The sequence below is a fragment of the Leptonychotes weddellii genome, chromosome X (genome assembly GCF_054177405.1).
Source record: "Leptonychotes weddellii isolate Sample4059 chromosome X, ASM5417740v2, whole genome shotgun sequence".
NCBI lineage: Eukaryota > Metazoa > Chordata > Mammalia > Carnivora > Phocidae > Leptonychotes > Leptonychotes weddellii.
The window spans coordinates 32,754,518-32,772,713 of record NC_138385.1 but is presented as its reverse complement, the minus strand read 5'-3'; the positions used below and the strand labels follow the sequence as shown (position 1 = coordinate 32,772,713).

Genomic DNA, 18,196 nt, shown 5'->3' with positions numbered 1-18,196 from the left:
GTGGAATCTGTAACCCAAGTCAGGGGAGATGATGCCTTGGTCCTGTCAGGGGTACAGAAGGCCCTCATGGAGCCCCTTGTCACACCACCTAAGCCAAGAAGGCCCAGCCCTGGGTAAGGCATTCTGCAGGCATGGTTTGGCCTCCACACACAGCTGGTTGTCTTTTGACTTGCAGCCACCCTGGCTCCTCTGCAGGCCTTTTGAACAATCTCTCTCCTTAGCCTTTCTTTGGAGTTCTCTGGAGAGAGCTGCACAAATATTTACTTTCCCTCCTTGAGTAAAAAGTCAAGTAATGTGTTCAGGGCTGGACTTGCAGGTCCCGAAGTACCTTCTTGTGTACTCAAAGCTTCTCTCCTTTTTCCACATGAAATTCCGGCTTTGGCTCAGTCTGAAGAAGGAGTAAGTGTGGTTTTAGTGACTTCAGGGCCCCCTGGGTCCTCTTTAATGCCTAGTGCCTGTTTCACGGTAACTCAGTAGGGTAAGGCCTTCAGGCTGCGTAGTAGACCCCATTTCTTTTCTGTCAGGGGAACCGCCTGGAGTATAGAAAGACAACCGTGGTCAAGGTCATGCATTCGGGAGCCAGGTGTCCTGGATTCCCATCCTGGCTTGGCCATTTAATGAGCCTTGAGACCTGGGGCAAGTTATTTGATTTAACCCCCACCCCCTTTTCTTTCTAAACCCACCTGGGGTGCCCACAATTGCGGTGATCATATTTATAATCCTTAACTCCTAGCAGACTCCGCCATTGGTCCATGCATGGCCTGCTTTAATTTTCTTCATGGGTGCATTTATTTATTTATGCATAACGTAATAAGCAGTTGCTATGCACCCAACCCAAGAACCAACCACATTGATAATACAGACATAAGCTGTATGTGCTTCCTCCATCCTGCTCCCTACCTCCTTACCCACCTTGACAGAACCACTAACCTGAAGTTTGGTTATTATTCCTTTGCTGTTTTTGAAAAGTTTTATCTTTCTCTCTCGTATGTACATAGGAACATTATATATATATATATATGTATATAGGAACATATATATATAGGAACATATATATATAACATATTATATATATAATATACATATATGTTCCTACATAAGATATTATTTCATTTTAGTTGTTCTTTACCCTGATAAAAATGATATTATGTTGTATATTTTAGGGTTTTTTTTTTTTTTTGAACCTCATGAAAGTGTTATTATGTTGTATATAGTCTTCTGGGATTTGCTTGTTTTCTTCAACATTATATTACTAAGATTCATCCCTGTTACTTAGTATAACTCTAGTTACATTTTCACTGCGTAGCATTCTGTCCTGTGAATAGACCACAATGTCTTTCTCCGTTCTCCTTGAGATGGGCATTTGGTCGTTCCTAGTACCTTGCTATTATAAGAAAACCTCTCTGCACCTCAATTTCCTCCTCTTAAAACTGGAGAATAGCAATAGGAACTACGTCATAAGTGTGTTAGGAAGACGGAAGGCGTTCACAGTTGCACTTGGCTTGGGCTGCCATGACGGATACCATAGCCTGGTGGCTTAAACAATAAAAACTTATTTTCTCAGTAGTGTCCGTTTCTTCTGAGGGCCTCTCTCTTTGGCTTGTAGATTGCGGCCTTCTTCGGCTGTCTTCCCGTGGTCTTTCCTCTGCATCTCTGTGTCTTAATTTCCTCTTTTTGTGAGGCCAGCAGGCATTAAGCTAGACCCCACCCATTGGACCTCATTTTATCTTAATTTCCTCTTGAAAGGCCCTGTCTCCAAAGACAGTCTCATTCCGAGGTACTGGGGGTTAGGACTTCAGCATATGAATTTGGTTGCGGTGGGGCGGGGGGACGGGACGGAGGGAGGACACAATTCAGCCCATAAAACTTAGTAAGTATGCACCATTATGAGCATCATTGTCTGCCTCCTCCACCTTGTCCTCCTAAGTCCTAACTCCCCTCCTAAGTAATTCCTGAGCCTGTTAGAGGTAGGAGAAGAAGAGCTAGTGGGTATCATTTTCATCTTGGATAAAGGGAATAGCTAAGTGAGGCCTTGCAGCATGCGTGATGGCTGACTGACCCCAGATTGCCACTTCATATAAGTTCTGTTATGGGCTTGCCTGGCCGAGGCAGGCAGCTCTGGGTTGCTGTTATCTCATACCCCAAAAGGCACTTCCTCAAGTAGCTGGGCCACCAGAGTAGATAGCATCTTTCATGTGTCGAAAATCTTCTGTTCTGACATTAGGGAACTGGCTGGGGGCAGTTGGCTGACAGCCACACCCCTGTTCTGCTCTCCTGAGGGCTCTGAGCACCAAGGAGGAAGTCAGGAGCAGCACTGATGGGGTTTGGACTCCAAAACGAAGGACCGGTCTCCGCCCCGCCCCCACCCCCCCCCCCCCAGCTGTCACTCACCCGTCCCTCTCTCCACAGCAGACCATGAGAATAAGATGGAATACCCTGTACCTGGTAGGGCTATGGGCAGCTGTCTTTACTGGGGCCAGGGGTGGGCTCACAGGGGAAGATACAGTGAGAACAAAGGATTTTGGCGGGGATGGTGGTGGTCTATAGACCTTCCCCCCACTCCCGTTACGTTACGTGTTATTTTCTTTACATGCATAGATACTCAGAGAGGGGGTTCGTAGAAACTAGAAAAATTCACACTAATCATCCCTAGTAGCTGAATGCATCATTCTGGTTAACGATTCCTGCAGTGTAGAGATAAGGAGACTATAACATGAAAGTTCTCCCCTCCCACTCCACAGAGGTGATTGCTGCTAACAGTTCAGTACATTCCTCTTTTGACCTTTTCTTTGACTTTTAAAAACTTTTAGCTTCATGCTTAATGAATGAATACGTTCATTTGTTACAACGCTCCAACTATACAAGTCTAGCGGATCCAAAGTCAAGGTCTCCCCTAGCCCAACCGCCCCTCCCCAACCCCGCCCCCCTGTCCAGTTTGCTAAATATCTTCCCAGTCCTTTCACTATGCATTTTACATACACCTAAAAACACAAATACTCATTTGTCCTTTTTCTTCCACAAAAAGGATCATGCTTTGTACAATGTAGACTTGCTCAGGTTTTTTTTGAAGATTTATTGATTTGAGAGAGAGAGTGAGCGAGGGGAGGGGCGGCGGGAGAGGGAGAGAGTCTTAAGCCGACTCTGCACTGAGCGTGGAGCCTGACATGGGGCTTGATCTCAAGACCCTGAGATCATGACCTGAGCCGAAACCAAGTCAGGCGCTCAATGACTGCGCCACCCAGGTGCCCCTAGATTTGCTCAGTTTCACCGACAAATGGTTGTACCTCCCTTTTTTTGTAAATGGTTGCATAGTTTGTCCTCCAGAGTATTTTTTGATGACTTTCCCCCTAATGGACAGTTTACTTTTTTGTTATTATGTACTTTTTGTTACTACAAATGACGTTGCATTGAGCATCTTTGCACATACAGCTCTGTGTGTGAATACAAGCATCTCTGTTAGTATAAATTCCTAAAAGAGAGTCAAAGTGAATGCGTATTTAAAAATTTGGGTAAATATTGACCAGTTGTTTTCCGAAATGAATGCACCTAGTTTTTCCTTCCCGTTCCTATATCTTAGGACTTGCTCCATATAAGGTTGTACAAATTTACCTCATTTAAATTTATTTAAATTTTTTAAATTTCCCGACTTCTTATTGTTGAAATTTTCATAGCAAAGAGTTGAAATGAGAGTATAGTGAACAATGACACGTGCCCTCCAGCTAGATTTAACAACTAACATTTTTCCGTATTCTGTTTCCACCACAACCTCTTCTTTTTCAAAACAAAGTTGCAGACATCCTGGCACTTCAGTTCTAAATACTTGAGCCCATAGCTCCCAAGAATAAAGATAAAGAAGGGCTCTTGTACAACCACAATACTGTGATCACACTCAAGAAAATTATCCACAATTCTATAATACTATCTACTTTATCTGATAATCAGTTTATATTGAAATTTCCCCAATCGTTCCAAGAATGTCTTTAATTTTTTTTTTTTTTTATATAATCAGGATTCAGTCGGGTTTCAAGATTGCTTTTGACTGTTCTATCTCTTCAGTTTTTGTTTGTTTATTTTTTAAAAATCTATGAAGAGTTTCCTGCCTTCTTTATGCATGGCACTGAAATTTTGATGAATCCGGGCCAGTCTTTTTACAGATTCTTCCACGTTCTGGATTTGCCAGGCTATTTTCTCCTGGCATGTTGTTGATTTTAATGGCGGCATGGTATTCTGTTCCATGAGTATATTGTGGTTTATTTTAGGTTGTGGGTATTCCTTTTGTGGCTCCTCTAAGTGGTATTTAGTCCCAAGGAGTTTGTGGCACCTGTAGGCCACAGTAAAAGTCTGTGGTCAGTTAATGAAGACAAAGTGTTCCAAAGCCAAACTCGGTTGGCAGGAACATTACCAAAGGCCTCAGTTAAGAGTGAGCTGCATCCTTTACCCTTCCTTTTCCCCGCTAAAGGAGATGGATTATTGTTTTGGTCCGTTCAGGTTGCCATAACAAAATACCACAGGCTGAGTAGCTTCTACAACGGAGATGTATTTCTCACTGTTCTGGAGGCTGGAAGTTTGAGACCGGGGTGCCAAAGTGATTGGGTGACGGCCCTTTTCTGGACCGCAGGCTTCTTGCTGTCTCCTCACAGGGTGGAAGGGGACGAGGGAGCTCTCTGGGACCTCTTACATGGGCACTGATCCCATTCACAGGGGCTCCACCCTCATGACCTAATCACCTCCTAAAGCCCCACCTCCTAATACCATCACATCAGGGCATGAACTTGAGGGAGGGACACAAACATTCAGACCATAAGCAATTATCTTTTCTGATTCTCTGATTTCTTTTGGGATTCTGCAGTCTGGGGCTGAGCTTAGACCAGGGTCTGCCCTTTGTAACCACCTGTTCTTAACTCTGCACCTCATCATCAGCCACGGACTCTTCTGGTAAGGCCAAATCTCTTGCCATGTAGCACGAGCTCTGAGGCTGTGAGCTCCCTGGACTTCTTCCATGCCCCTCTCTCATACAGTGATTCTCACTTCGGCTCATCCTTCCCTCTCCATCTCCTGGAGCCCAAGCTAATCCTTCTCTGGTGCTCCGGGTCCCAGCCCATGCCTGTGTAGGACCTGTCACCATCCAGTGCCTCCTGCCTGTCCTGCTTCTCCAGCTTCTCCCTTCCACTGGCTCCTTCCCTCACCCCATCGATATGTCCAAGTCTGCCCCATTCTTCACAGTTATTTCTCTGTTGATACTAGCCTGGGGTTATGACTTCTGTCTCTCTCCACCCACACATTCTTGTTGAGAGGACCACAGCCCAGGGGTCTGCAAAGTGGAGTGCGTAGATGTTCTGGGGGGTGCTTAAGGAAAATACTAGCACTTCTCTGCATCTTAGAGTTTCATCTTCTTACTTTTCCATGCTAGCGTTTTATAATGTACATGTATAGATCATAACGTACAGTTACACACGTATATCATTTGCCTTTCACCTTTCCAGCTTCCTTGAGATGTAGCCCCACATTCCCGCTGACATAGGCCTCACAAACTCAGCACGGGACTAGCTGCTTTTCTTATACGCTGTCTCCTTCAATCTGCTTCCTTGACCGTAGGCCCCAACATAAGGAGAAGCCCCAACATCCCAACAGCCACCTAGACCCTCAGTCCCAGGGTCATCTTTGGCTTCTTTCCTCCTCCTATCCATTCAATCCAAGTCCTGGTGATTCAACTCCCTTACCTTCTCTCACAGCTGCCCGGCCTCGCTTCTCTTGCTGCCTCTGCCTTAAGTTTGATTTAGACATTCCTGTTGCCGGTCCCTAACCGGTCTCCCTGCCTCCATTCGCGTCCCCTGCACACAGCCACCAGCAGGAGCCCCTCACAACTACACATCATACATGACTCTCCTTCACTTTCTTTTTTAAAACAAATATTTTAAAGATTTATTTATTTATGAGAGAAAGAGAGAGAGAGCATGGTGGGGGTGGGGAGGGTCAGAGGGAGAGGGAGAGAGAGAATCCCAAGCAGATTCCCTGCTGAGCATGGAGCCCGATGCGGGGCTCGATCTCAGGACCCCAAGATCATGACCTGAGCCGAAATCAAGATTCGGACACTCAACCAACTGAGCCACCCAGGCGCCCCTCTCCCTCACTTTCAAAGAAAACTCAAACCAGATCCCATGCTTGATCTATAGGTTTTTCCATGATCATTTGCCACACTGACCTCATCCCTTTATCCATTCACCTCGATTAGACTATGAACTCTTGTAGAGCGGGGACTGTGTCTTTATCATTGCTGTATATCCGGAGCCAGGCATATTCCCTGCCACCTAGTAGTGTCTCAGTAAGTGGTTTTTTTCTTTCTATTGATTGGATGAAAGTAAGACTAGGACTGTCATGGGTAAGAAGATGAGAGTGGTATTGACATTCCTTTGAGAAATAAATAAGTGTCCAGGGAGAAACTTTCACCTAGAGATGGGCCCAAAGAATGAATCACATTGGGAAGCTAAAAGTTATCCTGGTCGTCACCTGACAAATACACTGATGTGTGACTTAGGGCTACGGGGAAGGCCCAAACTCCACCATCTCTTGCTGGAGGCTCTTGCTAACACAGGAGACGAGGTAAAAAGAGCTCCAGCTTTTGACCCAGAGAGGCCTGGCATTAAGTCTTATTGGCTGGAGGGGCGCCTGGGTGGCTCAGTCGGTTAAGTGTCTGCCTTCAGCTCAGGTCATGATCTTAGGATCCTGGGATCGAGTCCCACATCGGGCTCCCTGCTCGGCGGGGAGTCTGCTTCTCCCTTTGCCCCTCCCCCTGCTCCTTCTCTCTCTCTTGCTCACTCTCTCACGCTGTCAAATAAATAAAATCTTAAAAAAAAAAGTCTTATTGGCTGGAATTGAAATCTTGCCTTTACCACTTACTGGCTGGATGAATGCTGAAGAGGAGGACGGTGCCAACCACTAATGTTGTGTACATAGCGTATGCCAGCACCGGGCCAAGAACCCTGCATGCATTACCTCACCTAATTTCACCGCAACTTGATGCAATAGCATCATTATCATTCCCGCTTTACAAATGAGCCAGGTGGAGCTCAGCAAGACCAAGGGATTGGCCCAAAAGTACAGTGCAACCAAACGATGGAGCTAGAATTTCAATCTTAGCAGCCTGACTCTAGGCTGGACATATTTGGAAGTCATCAGTATCCAGATGGCATTTAGAGCCAGGAGCCTGGATAAGATGATCTAGTGAGTGAGAGTAGCTAGAAAAGAGAGCCAAGGACTTGGTTCTGGGCCCCTCCAATAGGAGGGACAGAAGGAAGGTCCAGTAAAGGGGGTTGAGAAGGGGAGTCACTGAGGTCAGGGAAGAACAGAGAGTGGCATTCTAGAAGCCGAGTGCAGAAAGCATTTTAAGGACAAGAGAATGATCACCTGCATCAAAAGCTGCTGAGGGGTCAAGGAAGATGAGGCCCGAAAATTGGTCAGGACCAGCATGTTGCTGACTGCACAAGGTGCCGAAGATCTTCCTAACACCCTGGCATGGGGAGGAAGAAGGGGTGGCTATTTAAAGTTCGTACAAAGAAGTCACATGGGCTAGGGGGGAAGGAGGGCAAGAGTGTTTCTCTCTTCCGATGAGAGATTATAACTTACTTGTTTTCTGAGGGTAATGATCCAGTGAAGAAAAGGGACGGTTGCTGGTGCGACATCCTTGAGTCGGCAAGAAAGGATAGAATCTAGCGCACAAATGAGGGGACTAGCCTGGGCCTGCGGTGTGGTGGTTCCTGAAGAGCAGCAGAAGAAAAGGCAGCTGTGGGGACGGGTGCAGAGAGGAGGGAAATGTGGAGGTGGTAGCTTGTGGATGTTCTTTTCCTGTCGCTCCTTCCCCCCGCCCCCAAAAATGGAATAGGAAGCCGTATCATCAGCCTGGGGAGGATGGGGGAAGGTTTGAGGAAAGTGGGATCAGTTGTGAAATAGTTGTCTGGGAGAGAGGAGAGTGAATGGATTTGGGAATGTAGACGGATGGTAGGGTAGCATTAGGGGCCAGCTCCCAACCTGCTGTCATGAATTTAAAGGGTCAACCGCATAGCTTCATATTTTTCTCTGGCCGCGCTCTCTTGCCCCGGGGATAGGGACATGAGGGCAGAGAGTCAGATTTTACCAGCAATGTGGCTTTGCAAGGCAAGTAGGATGGAGGGGGGAGAGTGTTTGGAGGGTTGAGAATATGGCAGAGGGACTGACGGGCAAGTTGGGAAGCGAGGACGGCAGGTCAGTGAGGGGCAGTAAAAAGGTGGCAGGATCAGTGGACCGGAGGTGCCAGTGAAGTTGGAAGATGGATAGGAGGCGGGTGAGTTGGCCAGGTAGGAGGAGGCGGTTGGAGAGTGGGGTGCATGACAGGCTAGCGCTAACTATTGAGAACACACGAATTTTGACATGGGAGTGTTGGAAAGAAATGGCAAGGGAGGCAGGAGGCACCGTCTTCAAGGACAAAGGGGAATGCCCGGGGAGAGGGTCTGTAGGTGACTGCGGCAGAAAGAGTGGCGGGTGGCGGAGGCCAAGGGCAGGAGATTGAAATCAGGGGAATGGTGAGGAAGGAAGCAGAGAGAATGGTCATGGAAGCGTCAGCAATGTAGAAGCAGCAGAGGGGAGCAGACAGGACCCCTCCTGGCCCCGTGGCACAAGGCAACATGGCAGGCAAACCACCCGGCACCTGAGAGGGCTGTAGGAATGGCAGCATCCTCAGAGGGGAAGGGAACCAGGTTTTCATTAAAGCAGGAAGGTGAAGGGACCGTTCAGAGGACAGTTTGAGGGTACAGGGGATTTTGCTAATGAAGAGTCAGTGGGTTCCAGAGGGTAGGCTGCCCAAGTTTCTAGAATTGAGGGAAGGTGGCAGATGAGGTCAGATTAGGGGGGATTGGAATTCAGGTGTTGGGTGGTGACCTGGGAGTTTAGGGCTTCTTCTTTTTTTTTTTTTTTTAAAGATTTTATTGATTTATTTAGAGCACAGCAAGTGCACACACAAGGCAGGGGGAGGGACAGAGGGGGAGGGGAGGGAGAGAATCCCAAGCAGACTCCGTGCTGAGCATGGAGTCAGACTCGGGGCCCGATCCCACGATCCCGAGATCACAACTTGAGCCGAAACCATGAGTCGGGTGTTTAACCAACTGAGCCACCCAGGTGCCCCAGAGTTTGGGGCTTCTTATAGTGACTGAGGTGACCAGGGATGGAGGGCACAATGGGATTGCTTGTCTCCATGGCAAAGCATGGTGGTGCGGCTGGCAGGGTTGCGCACTGGGACAAAGGAGGTCATACTCTGGCCATGGACAGAGTCCATGCCCGTCATGTTTTAGGCAGTCTGAGCCTGGAGGCCTGCTGGGGTTTATCAGTCTACTCTTCGGATAAAAAAAAAAAAAAAAAAAAAGGATGTTGACTTGGGTGTGAGAAGGAAGCTAATGACCTGTGTAGTTTAAAACATTTTTAGTGATTTTTGTTTTTCAATTGCTGTGATGGTAGGACTTTTGGTCTAAAGCCTCAGGAATCTTCCAGCTAAAAAGGCACCAGGATAGGTACGTTGGAGTAGCATTCCAGATGTGAGCTCTATAGGGCAGAAATGAATCAGCGAAGCGGAACTCCTGGGGCAAGTATGGCACTTTCCAGATCGTGTTTGTGAAAATGGGGAAAAGAGGGTGGTGGAGGCTCTGTGAGAAAGTTTTGGGGACTCAGGACAGATCCAGTGCTCAGTAAAGAAAACTACCTGTTTTCTTCTTCAATGCTGAATGTCCTTTACCCCCGTCCTTGCCCCGTCTCTTCTTCATTTTTTTTTTTAAAGATTTTATTTATTTGAGACAGAGAGTGTGCTCGAGTGGGAGGAGGGGCAGAGGGAGAGGGAGAGGGAGAGAGAATTGGAAGCAGACCCCATGCTGAGCATGGAGCCTGCCGTGGGGCTCGATTCCACCACCCTGAGATGACCTGAGCTGAAACCAAGAGCCAGACATTCAACTGGCTGAGCCGCCCAGGCGCCCTGCCCCGTCTCTTATTTGGATGTCATTTCACAGCTCTGTGGCTCAGTTTCCTTATCTGTCAAATGGGGATGACCATTGTTCTTGCTTCACAGCGACTTGTAATGGTTAAGTGTGATAGTACCTGTAAAAGTGTGTAACCCAGTGCATGACACATAAGTACTTAGTAAGCATTGTTACGAAATGACAAGGGGTTGATTCTTGCTCCCATTCCACTCCCTTCTTCCTGCCACTTGGGTGTTTTTTTTTCTCTTACGCTGCCCTCTTCTCTTTCATCTCCTCCCTCCCTTCCTCTCCCAGTTGCCCTCCTCCCCCCCCAACACACACACTTCCTCCTTTGCCTCTATCCCCTTTCTCCTCTCTGGCTGGGGCTGTCGGAGGTGCCCACACCTAGTTTTACACTCTCCATGGCCCTTCTGAGGTGGGGAACTCTTGAAATAGGGGGTGAGGCAGCCCTCCGAGGAAGGAAAATGTTTCTGGGGGGGGGCAGCCTCCCAGCCACCCTAAGATTTGTGACCAGGGTGCCTAGAAAGTCACAGAGGGCTAGTGCCAAGAGCCTCGGGAGTTGAGAGGCCTGTGTTGTCGGCCAGGTCTGGCCACTGCATGGTATGGGGGCCTGGGCTCACAGTGGACCAGAGCAGGCCGCGAAGGTGAGGAGTGTGTGAACAGGGAAGGGCTGGGCCCAGTTCCCATGTGGAGGGTTACCACACACCCACTGAGCACAGCCGTTGTCATGCTTCTTTAGGAGAGAGGGGAACAGGAGGGTAGTGTAGGGTACCAGCTGATACTATAAACTCTAGAGCCAGACTGCCTGGGGTTGGATTCTGGTTCTGTTACCACATGAGCTGCGTGTACTTAGTCCACAAACCTCTCTGTGCCTCAGTTTCTCATATCTGGAGATAATTGGAACAGCACGGTTGTTATGAGGACTGGGTGAATTGATAGTGAAGAAAGTGCTTACTAGTTCTAGGCATATAAGTACTGTATGCATGTGTGTTATATTAAAAATTTAAAAAAAAATTGAGACACCTGGGTGGCTCAGTCGGTTAAGCATCTGGTTTCCGCTCAGGTCGTGATCCCAGGGTCCTGCGATCGAGTCCCGCATCTGTCTCTCTGCTCAGCGGGGAGCCTGCTTCTCCCTCTGCCTGCCACTCGCCCTGCTTGTGCTCACTCTCTCTCTGACACATAAAGTCTTAAAAAAAGACCTCTAAAAATTAAAAAAAAAAATACAACAATCTTAGAACAGTGTAATTCTTTTCATTTTACTGGTGCTGAAATAGGTGGAGAGGTTAAGTGACTTGCTGGAGTCCACAGGGCTATTAAGGGCATAATGAAATCTAGAAACACAGATTTGACAGACTCCCAAATTGTGGCTCATAGCCGCGGTGCTAAACTGCCTCCCTGGACATGCAGGTGAGGAGTGTGATTTCCAGGAGGCCAGGAGGCCAGGAGACCTGGAACGGAGGAGAAGCAAGCAGGTGCTGAGAGTCCAGGGGATGAACAGCAGCTAGGGTCCAGGAGGTGAGCAGAGGTCCTGCTTGAGGACATGGCTGGCTCCGTGCTGGGGGACAGCTGCGTGGCTCCCCAGGCCTGTTCCAGGGAGAGGTCAAGTCCCTTAGGTAGCCAAAGATTCGGATTACAGCCAGAGGGCTGAACCTTCTTCCTGGGACCTTTTCCTCCTTGCCTGTTTTCTGGGTGACCACAGTCAAGCTAGTTAACCCTTTTGCACCTCAGTTTCCTCATCTGTCAAAGAAGGATAAGGATACTTGGCCTGCCTACCTCACGGGGTTTTTGAGAGGCATCAGTGGCTCATGGATCTGGAAACAGTTGAAAAAGCATGAAGCAGTCCCCAATTCCAGATGAGAGGGTGAGCCCAGACCCTCTTACTGTGAGGCTCCAATACGGGCCTCCGAGGTCTCCAAAGCTCATGCTAGTGATGTCCACTGTCAAAGCCTTTTCCATCAATTCCAGCATGGTCTATGGAGCCATGTAGAACCTCGTCTCTTTTGGGGGGATTTTACGTCCCTCTGTGAGCGTAAAATAGTAGTTGAGCCCTGTCTGGGTCCGTGGGAAATTTTCCTTCTGTGTGGGCTTTTCTTTTCAAGGGCCAGAACCAACGTCTCTTTCCAGGGTCCACAGTCATCCCAGCCCCCATTCTGGGCGCTCTGCCATCTTTTGGTTCCAGCCCTTGGCACAAGGCAGACTTGGGCTGTTGTTAGCACACAGTCTTGGTTCTGTGCTTGCCTTGTAGGGAACAGGGAGGCAGCTGACCCTTCCCCCGGGTGTCCTTGTCGCTCTGGGCTTCCCTTTAGGGGTGTGTGTGTGTGTGTGTGTGTGTGTGTGTGTTGGGGGCCGTGGAAGCCCCAGAGGCCAGGCCTTGTGCCAGTTGCTGAAGTTTTTTTTTCTCTAGAATTGAGTTGGCCATCCAGCTGTTTCCATTCCTTGCCCTCTGCCAAACTCTGTGGCACGGTCCACCGTGCCAGGTGGAAACCATGCTCTGCTTCAGGAATCCGGAGCTTCCATTTTGAGAGAGTCAGAAAGCTGCAGCGAGTGAGCCCGAGTGTCAGAGGGAGAGTGAGGGTGGGGCTGCTCTCTTTGGCAAGCCTTTGTCAGAATTGGCCCAGCTGCTTGGTCTTCACCCAAAAGTAGGGCTAACTCTGGACCGACCCCAAATATCTAGCGGGGAAACTCTTCTTGGATCTAGACCAAGCCAGACCTAGAAACTACTTTTTTTTTTTTTAATCCAGAAAATGGGAATAAGAAATCCTACTACACATGTTCTTCATGTCAGCTGAGAAATAAGCTTTTAGACCACCCACCGCCTTCTCAACAGGAGGAAGAAGTGACATCAGGTTGTGTTTCTTCAAGTATATCCCATAGACTGCTGAGGGTTATGTGAACAAAAAAGAAGGGGCGCCTGGGTGGCTCAGTCGTTGGGCGTCTGCCTTCAGCTGAGGCCATGATCCCAGGGTCCTGGGATCGAGCCCCACATCGGGCTCCCTGCTCGGCGGGAAGCCTGCTTCTCCCTCTCCCACTCCCCCTGCTTGTGTTCCCTCTCTCGCTGTCTCTCTCTGTCAAATAAATAAATAAATCTTTAAAAAAAAAAAAAAAAAAGGCACTGGCTCACTAAGTTTGGGAAACACTAGATAAACCATTTTAAGCAGGTTTTGTAGTTGCAGAGACCACCCAGATCCTCACTATACCACCAGGATACATGATGACTCTCCAGGGGATCTAGTCGATGTGACATTTCTTACACTGTAACTAGCTTTCTTCGTGGAACATTCTTTAAGCACCATCCCTGCTTTGGAAGCTGCCAGCCTAGGTCCTAAGTGTCTGTCCCTTCCATTCTTTTTCTCCCTTATTGTGAAGGGAGGTGAGCCCCGGAAACACATGGGAGGGGGTTACGATGTGGGTCCCAAAGAACAAGGGCGTTTCGCTTCAGAAGCCATTGACATGAGTGCTTCCTGCTCTGAAACACCTCTTCCTCTCCTGTCCTTACAGCTCCCCTTCGAACTGGAGGTTTACTACATTCAGCATGTTATGCTCTACGTGGTACCCATCTACCTGCTTTGGAAAGGAGGTAAGACCAGTGAACCATACCTTTGTGCCCCTGCCACACCTCGCCGTGCCCTTCTGTTTGGGGGGATGGCAGTCTGTTGGGTGTCTATCAGGATCTTGGGCTCCTGCCTGGCTGGCTGGCTGCAGGATGTCTTACGCCACACGCCAGGGGTGGGGAGATGGGCACTGATAAGGCCTGCAAAGAGTCTGGGGGGCTTTTCAGAACCATCCTTTGTGGGTGAGCACGGTGCCACTAACTCTGTGTCCTAGGGCCTAGGCCTTGGGCTCATTGTCTGTGGTGGCATTGGGTTTGCATGGAGCCCCCCCACACACACACACTGTCACTCGCTCGTGCTGAGCCTTCCCCCTGCCTCAGTGTGCAGCACAGGGTAGAAGGAGAGATGGAAGCCCCCAGCCCTCTCAAGAGAGGGACCTTGTGCCCTTGCTCATTATATCCATCCTCTCAGAACCAAAGAAGATATTGAGATGGGCAAGAAGTTCAGGGACTGTGAGGTTATAGGATGGAAGGAAGAAGCAGGTAAGAGAACAGCGATCACCTTGTAAAATAAACCATTGATGACCTTGATTTTGTCACAAGGGAGAGACCACCAACTTGGTAGAGACAGCCTAGGAAGGAAACTGACTGAACTCTTTGTGACCTCACAGTGACCCTTGAAGTATCCCCTCCCTCCTCTATTATACAGTAGATAAAAGGGGAGTTCCCATCCCTTCTAGAAGAGTTGTCAGAGGCCTCCCTCTCAGGGCTCTAACCTTCCTGAAAGGCCTGTACCTGGAAGGCCTCCCCTTCTAGTCTCAGCTACTAGCCTCTCTATGTTGGTTGCTGGGACTTTTCAGGGAGACCGCCCCCCACCTCAGTTCAAGCAGCAAGGGCTTCATTTCTATGCATTAAAAATGACATGAGGCCACATGGGCCCTTGAAGCCACCGGAAGATGGTTTCGAAGTTGTGCTTCCTCTAACTCAGGAATCCTGGCAAATCTCGAGAACTTCTGGCCTAAGCCAGCCTCAAGGACCAGTCAACCTGGAGACATGTTGGAGGATGGGCACAGTTGCTCTCCATGGAGGCTCCTGCCAGTGGAGAGATTGGCCCCCTGTGCCCTGGTTTCTGTCAGCGTTCTTAGGGTTTGTCTCAGTATTCTTTGAGGCTGTTTTTACCCTGTGCAGCCACTTGGGGTCTCACCACGTCAGAGAACACTTCCTTTTAATTTGCTCTAAAGGCACTATTCCCCCGTCTAAGCTTTAAGGAACGTCTCAATATCCAGGAGCCGTGAGCCAGTTTTCAGGTCTGTCTCCTGTGGCGCAGGAAACAGCTTCTAATAATATCGAAGTCTGGGGGATACATGCTTTCTGAATAGAACCGGGCAGGCCACTGTCTTGAGCTCCAGACAGCCCCCTCCCCCCTTGCTGAGGCAAGTTCTGGACAAAGGTGCGTGGCTCTTAGTCAAACCTATCTGTGCTCTGAGGTGCCCATAAAAATCTGTTAGGTAGCCGAGCTGGACTGTTCTGACATGGGAAATACCAAGTAGCCATCCCCACTGCCCCCTCCACCCCCCCCCCCCACAAAACCCCACAATCTGGGAAGCTGCAGCTTCCAGAAGTGACAGAGGCCACTGCGGCCTTGTGTTGGATCTATTGCTGCACCGTTTGGGGGGAACCGAGCGGGGGAAGTAGAGATTCCAAGGTTTCATTCCAATTTATTTCTCACTGTTAGTGATTCTTTCCTCTCTCCTCTGGTACGTCTGTAAAAACTCTAACAGTAATTATAACCACAGTAAACACCAACTTTGTCTTGAGTGTTGCCTGTGTGCGAGATACTTTGCTAGGCCTGTTCTGTGCGTCTTCTCCTCATAACCAGCCCTGGTGGCAAATGCCCCTTCGACAGAGGAGAAAACCAGGGCTCAGAAATGTGAGGTACCGCGAGCTCCCAGCCTTAAGGAGCGGAGCCAGGATTCAAAGCCTTCCCTCTCAGACCAGCGCTTTTCCCCACGCACCTTGTTGTCCTAAAAGGCAGGTGCCTGTCTCCTAACCACATCCGGTTGGGAGTCTCCCCTCCAGCCAGCCGCCCCCACGGTGTCTTTGTTGAACCCCTACTACGTGTCCAGCATTCGCACCAGGGGATCAGAGATTCCCTGCCACAGGGAGTCCCTGTCTAGGGGGGACGGGAGCGTTGTACTTGTACTACAGCGGGATTAAGTGCGACAGAGGGCACTAGGGGAACATAATCCGGTTTATTTGTTACCATTTCTGGGCCCTTGTAAAGCCTCCGCTTCCTTTGCGGCTCTTTGCTGTCATCTGCTGTTCGCTTGGGGGAAATTACGCACGCTTGGAGAAAAGGCTAGATTTCCTAAGGCGGGTTTCACCTTTGGCCCTGAACCTCGGACCTGGGCCTTGCAGAGGGCGAATCCATCCAGAGTGAGCAGTGGGGAGATGACTCGCCGTAAATCAAAACAGCTGAGGGGTTGGGAGATTCTCTTTCCTAGAAGTCTTGTAATTTTCCAGACATAACTGACGTTGGAGTGTTTGCCCAAAGCAAGACAGCTCTCCTGTAGATACCTCCCACGGCCAGGAGCCCTGTTCTCCTGAAAGGCAAGGTCCCGCTGCTTTCTGTGGCTTGGGGGTGACTGGGTGGTGCTCAGTGGGATCCCATTCCTCCTTGGTTTCTGTGGTCTTCTGGCACCGTCGTAGGAAACAAGACATCCTTTTTACCCCCCACTGTTCTGTTCTTCCTCCAGCCTGTCTTTTAATTTCTGTTTCCTCTCCTCCCAGCTCCTTGCCTTTGGCTCTCTGGAACTACAGTTGATCCTTGAACAATGCGAAGGTTAGGGATGCCCCCCCCCCCCAATTTAAATCCTAACAGCCTCCTCTTGACCAGAAGCCTTACTGGTAAGAGAAACTGTCAGTTAGCACCTAGTGTGTATTATGTACTGTATTCCTACAGTAAAATAAGCTGGAGAAAAGAAAATGTTATGAAGAAAATCATAAGGAAGAGAAAACACATTTCTGGTACTGTTCTGCATTTGTCAGGAAAAAATCCACATCTAAGTAGACCTGCACGGTTCAAACCCGTGGTGTTCAAGGGTCAACCATATAGTTTTTAGAACCCCATCCCCACTGACATAACCAGCTCTCCATAGAAATACCTAGTCCTCCTATCTCTTGCCTGAAGCTCCCTCTAATGGACGCTGCTCTCCCTATTCAGCCACATAGGCTGTCGGCCCCCCTCCCCGCGCCATCTCTTCCAGACCAGTATTTCATTTCTCCCTTCGATGAAAATGGTTTCTCCTTTACCATTCTCCCCACCTTTTTTTTTTTTCATCACTACTACCACCCTTGGCTGCTTCCCCCATATTCCTAAATGCCTTTGGCCCCTGGCACTCGATCGTTTCTATTACAACTCCCACCAGTATCCATGAAGGTTTCCGGTGAAGACCACTCGTCCCACTCCAGCTTCTCGGAGTTTGGGCTTCTCCACTGCAGTGACTTCTGTGTCCTTTTGTCTTCAGCCAACCGACCTTGCCCTCCCCCGGCCCCTAAAACTCCTCTATCTGAGATCCTTAGCCCCTATGTCCCTTTTTGTGACCTGAATCTCTACTCTTTCAGGACTCCTCTCCTTCCCAATCAGCTCGTCCCACTATGACCAATTACTGGAGCTTTCCTTTCACCAGCTCCCAAAAGTGCTTCAGCCCTTCGTCCTTTCCACGGGGATCAGCGTCCAGTCCCAGTGCCCAGCCTTGGCCTACTGGGGGAAACCTCTCGAGTCATTCAGATTTGGGGCCACTAAAATTTCATGGTCTGTTATAATTGTGCTCTCAACACCATTGCTCTTGTGTTCTGTCGTTGGTCATATGTGCTACCCATTGCCCTGAGAAGTCATGTGCTGAACCTTTACCACCCACCTCAAACTTCCCGTCCTCCCCACCGTCAACCAAGGACTGAGAAAACAGAGATTTCCAGGCGGGAATCCCCTCCGTTATTTCCCTCTGCTCTAAAAGCTGCTTCACCCACTCCCATCCTTACCTGTCGTCTTGGAGGAAGTGGTGTTGTGGTTATCTTGCCTCCCTTCCCATCCTCTGGAACTCCGTGCCATCAAGTATCACTCGTGTACTTGAGTTTTCTTTTCTTTTCCTTTTGTTTCATTTACCTGGATTTTCAACTCTTTCTTTCACTCCTGGCTTTTTAGCCAGGAAGGATGCTGAAGTCTTCCCATTCTAAAAAAGAAAGTTTCTCTCGACCCTACACCGTCTCTTCTCACCTTCCCTTCCCAGCTAACCGTCTTCGTAGATTATTAGCCAAACAAGATTTCCTAAACTTCAGTTCTTTGGGCATGACAACTTGTGCCTTATCCACAGAGCCATCTGTATTATTATGTATAGAATATATGTCCTTAAGTCTACTGATTTTTCTTTTTCCTAAAATATATTTGTTTGTGGGGCGCCTGGGTGGCTCAGTTGGTTAAGCGACTGCCTTCGGCTCAGGTCATGATCCTGGAGTCCCAGGATCGAGTCCCGCATCGGGCTCCCTGCTCGGCGGGGAGTCTGCTTCTCCCTCTGACCCTCCTCCCTCTCATGCTCTCTGTCTCTCATTCTCTCTCTCTCAAATAAATAAATAAAATCTTTAAAAAAAAAAA

General features: G+C 48.9%; 1 protein-coding gene across 14 annotated transcripts in view; it reads left to right on the top strand.

Annotated features, from left to right (window-relative positions):
* The window catches only part of TMEM164 (transmembrane protein 164), a 162,178-nt gene that overhangs the window by 96,445 nt on the left and 47,537 nt on the right, over positions 1–18,196 (top strand). For 13 of the 14 annotated variants that reach the window (XM_081808422.1, XM_081808423.1, XM_081808419.1 and 10 more), the window contains one exon: positions 13,494–13,572. The exons of the other annotated variant lie outside the window; for it this stretch is intronic. In XM_081808422.1, coding sequence (XP_081664548.1) covers positions 13,494–13,572 — 79 coding nt within the window. The remainder of the gene's footprint in view (positions 1–13,493; positions 13,573–18,196) is intronic. 14 annotated transcript variants of the gene reach the window in all.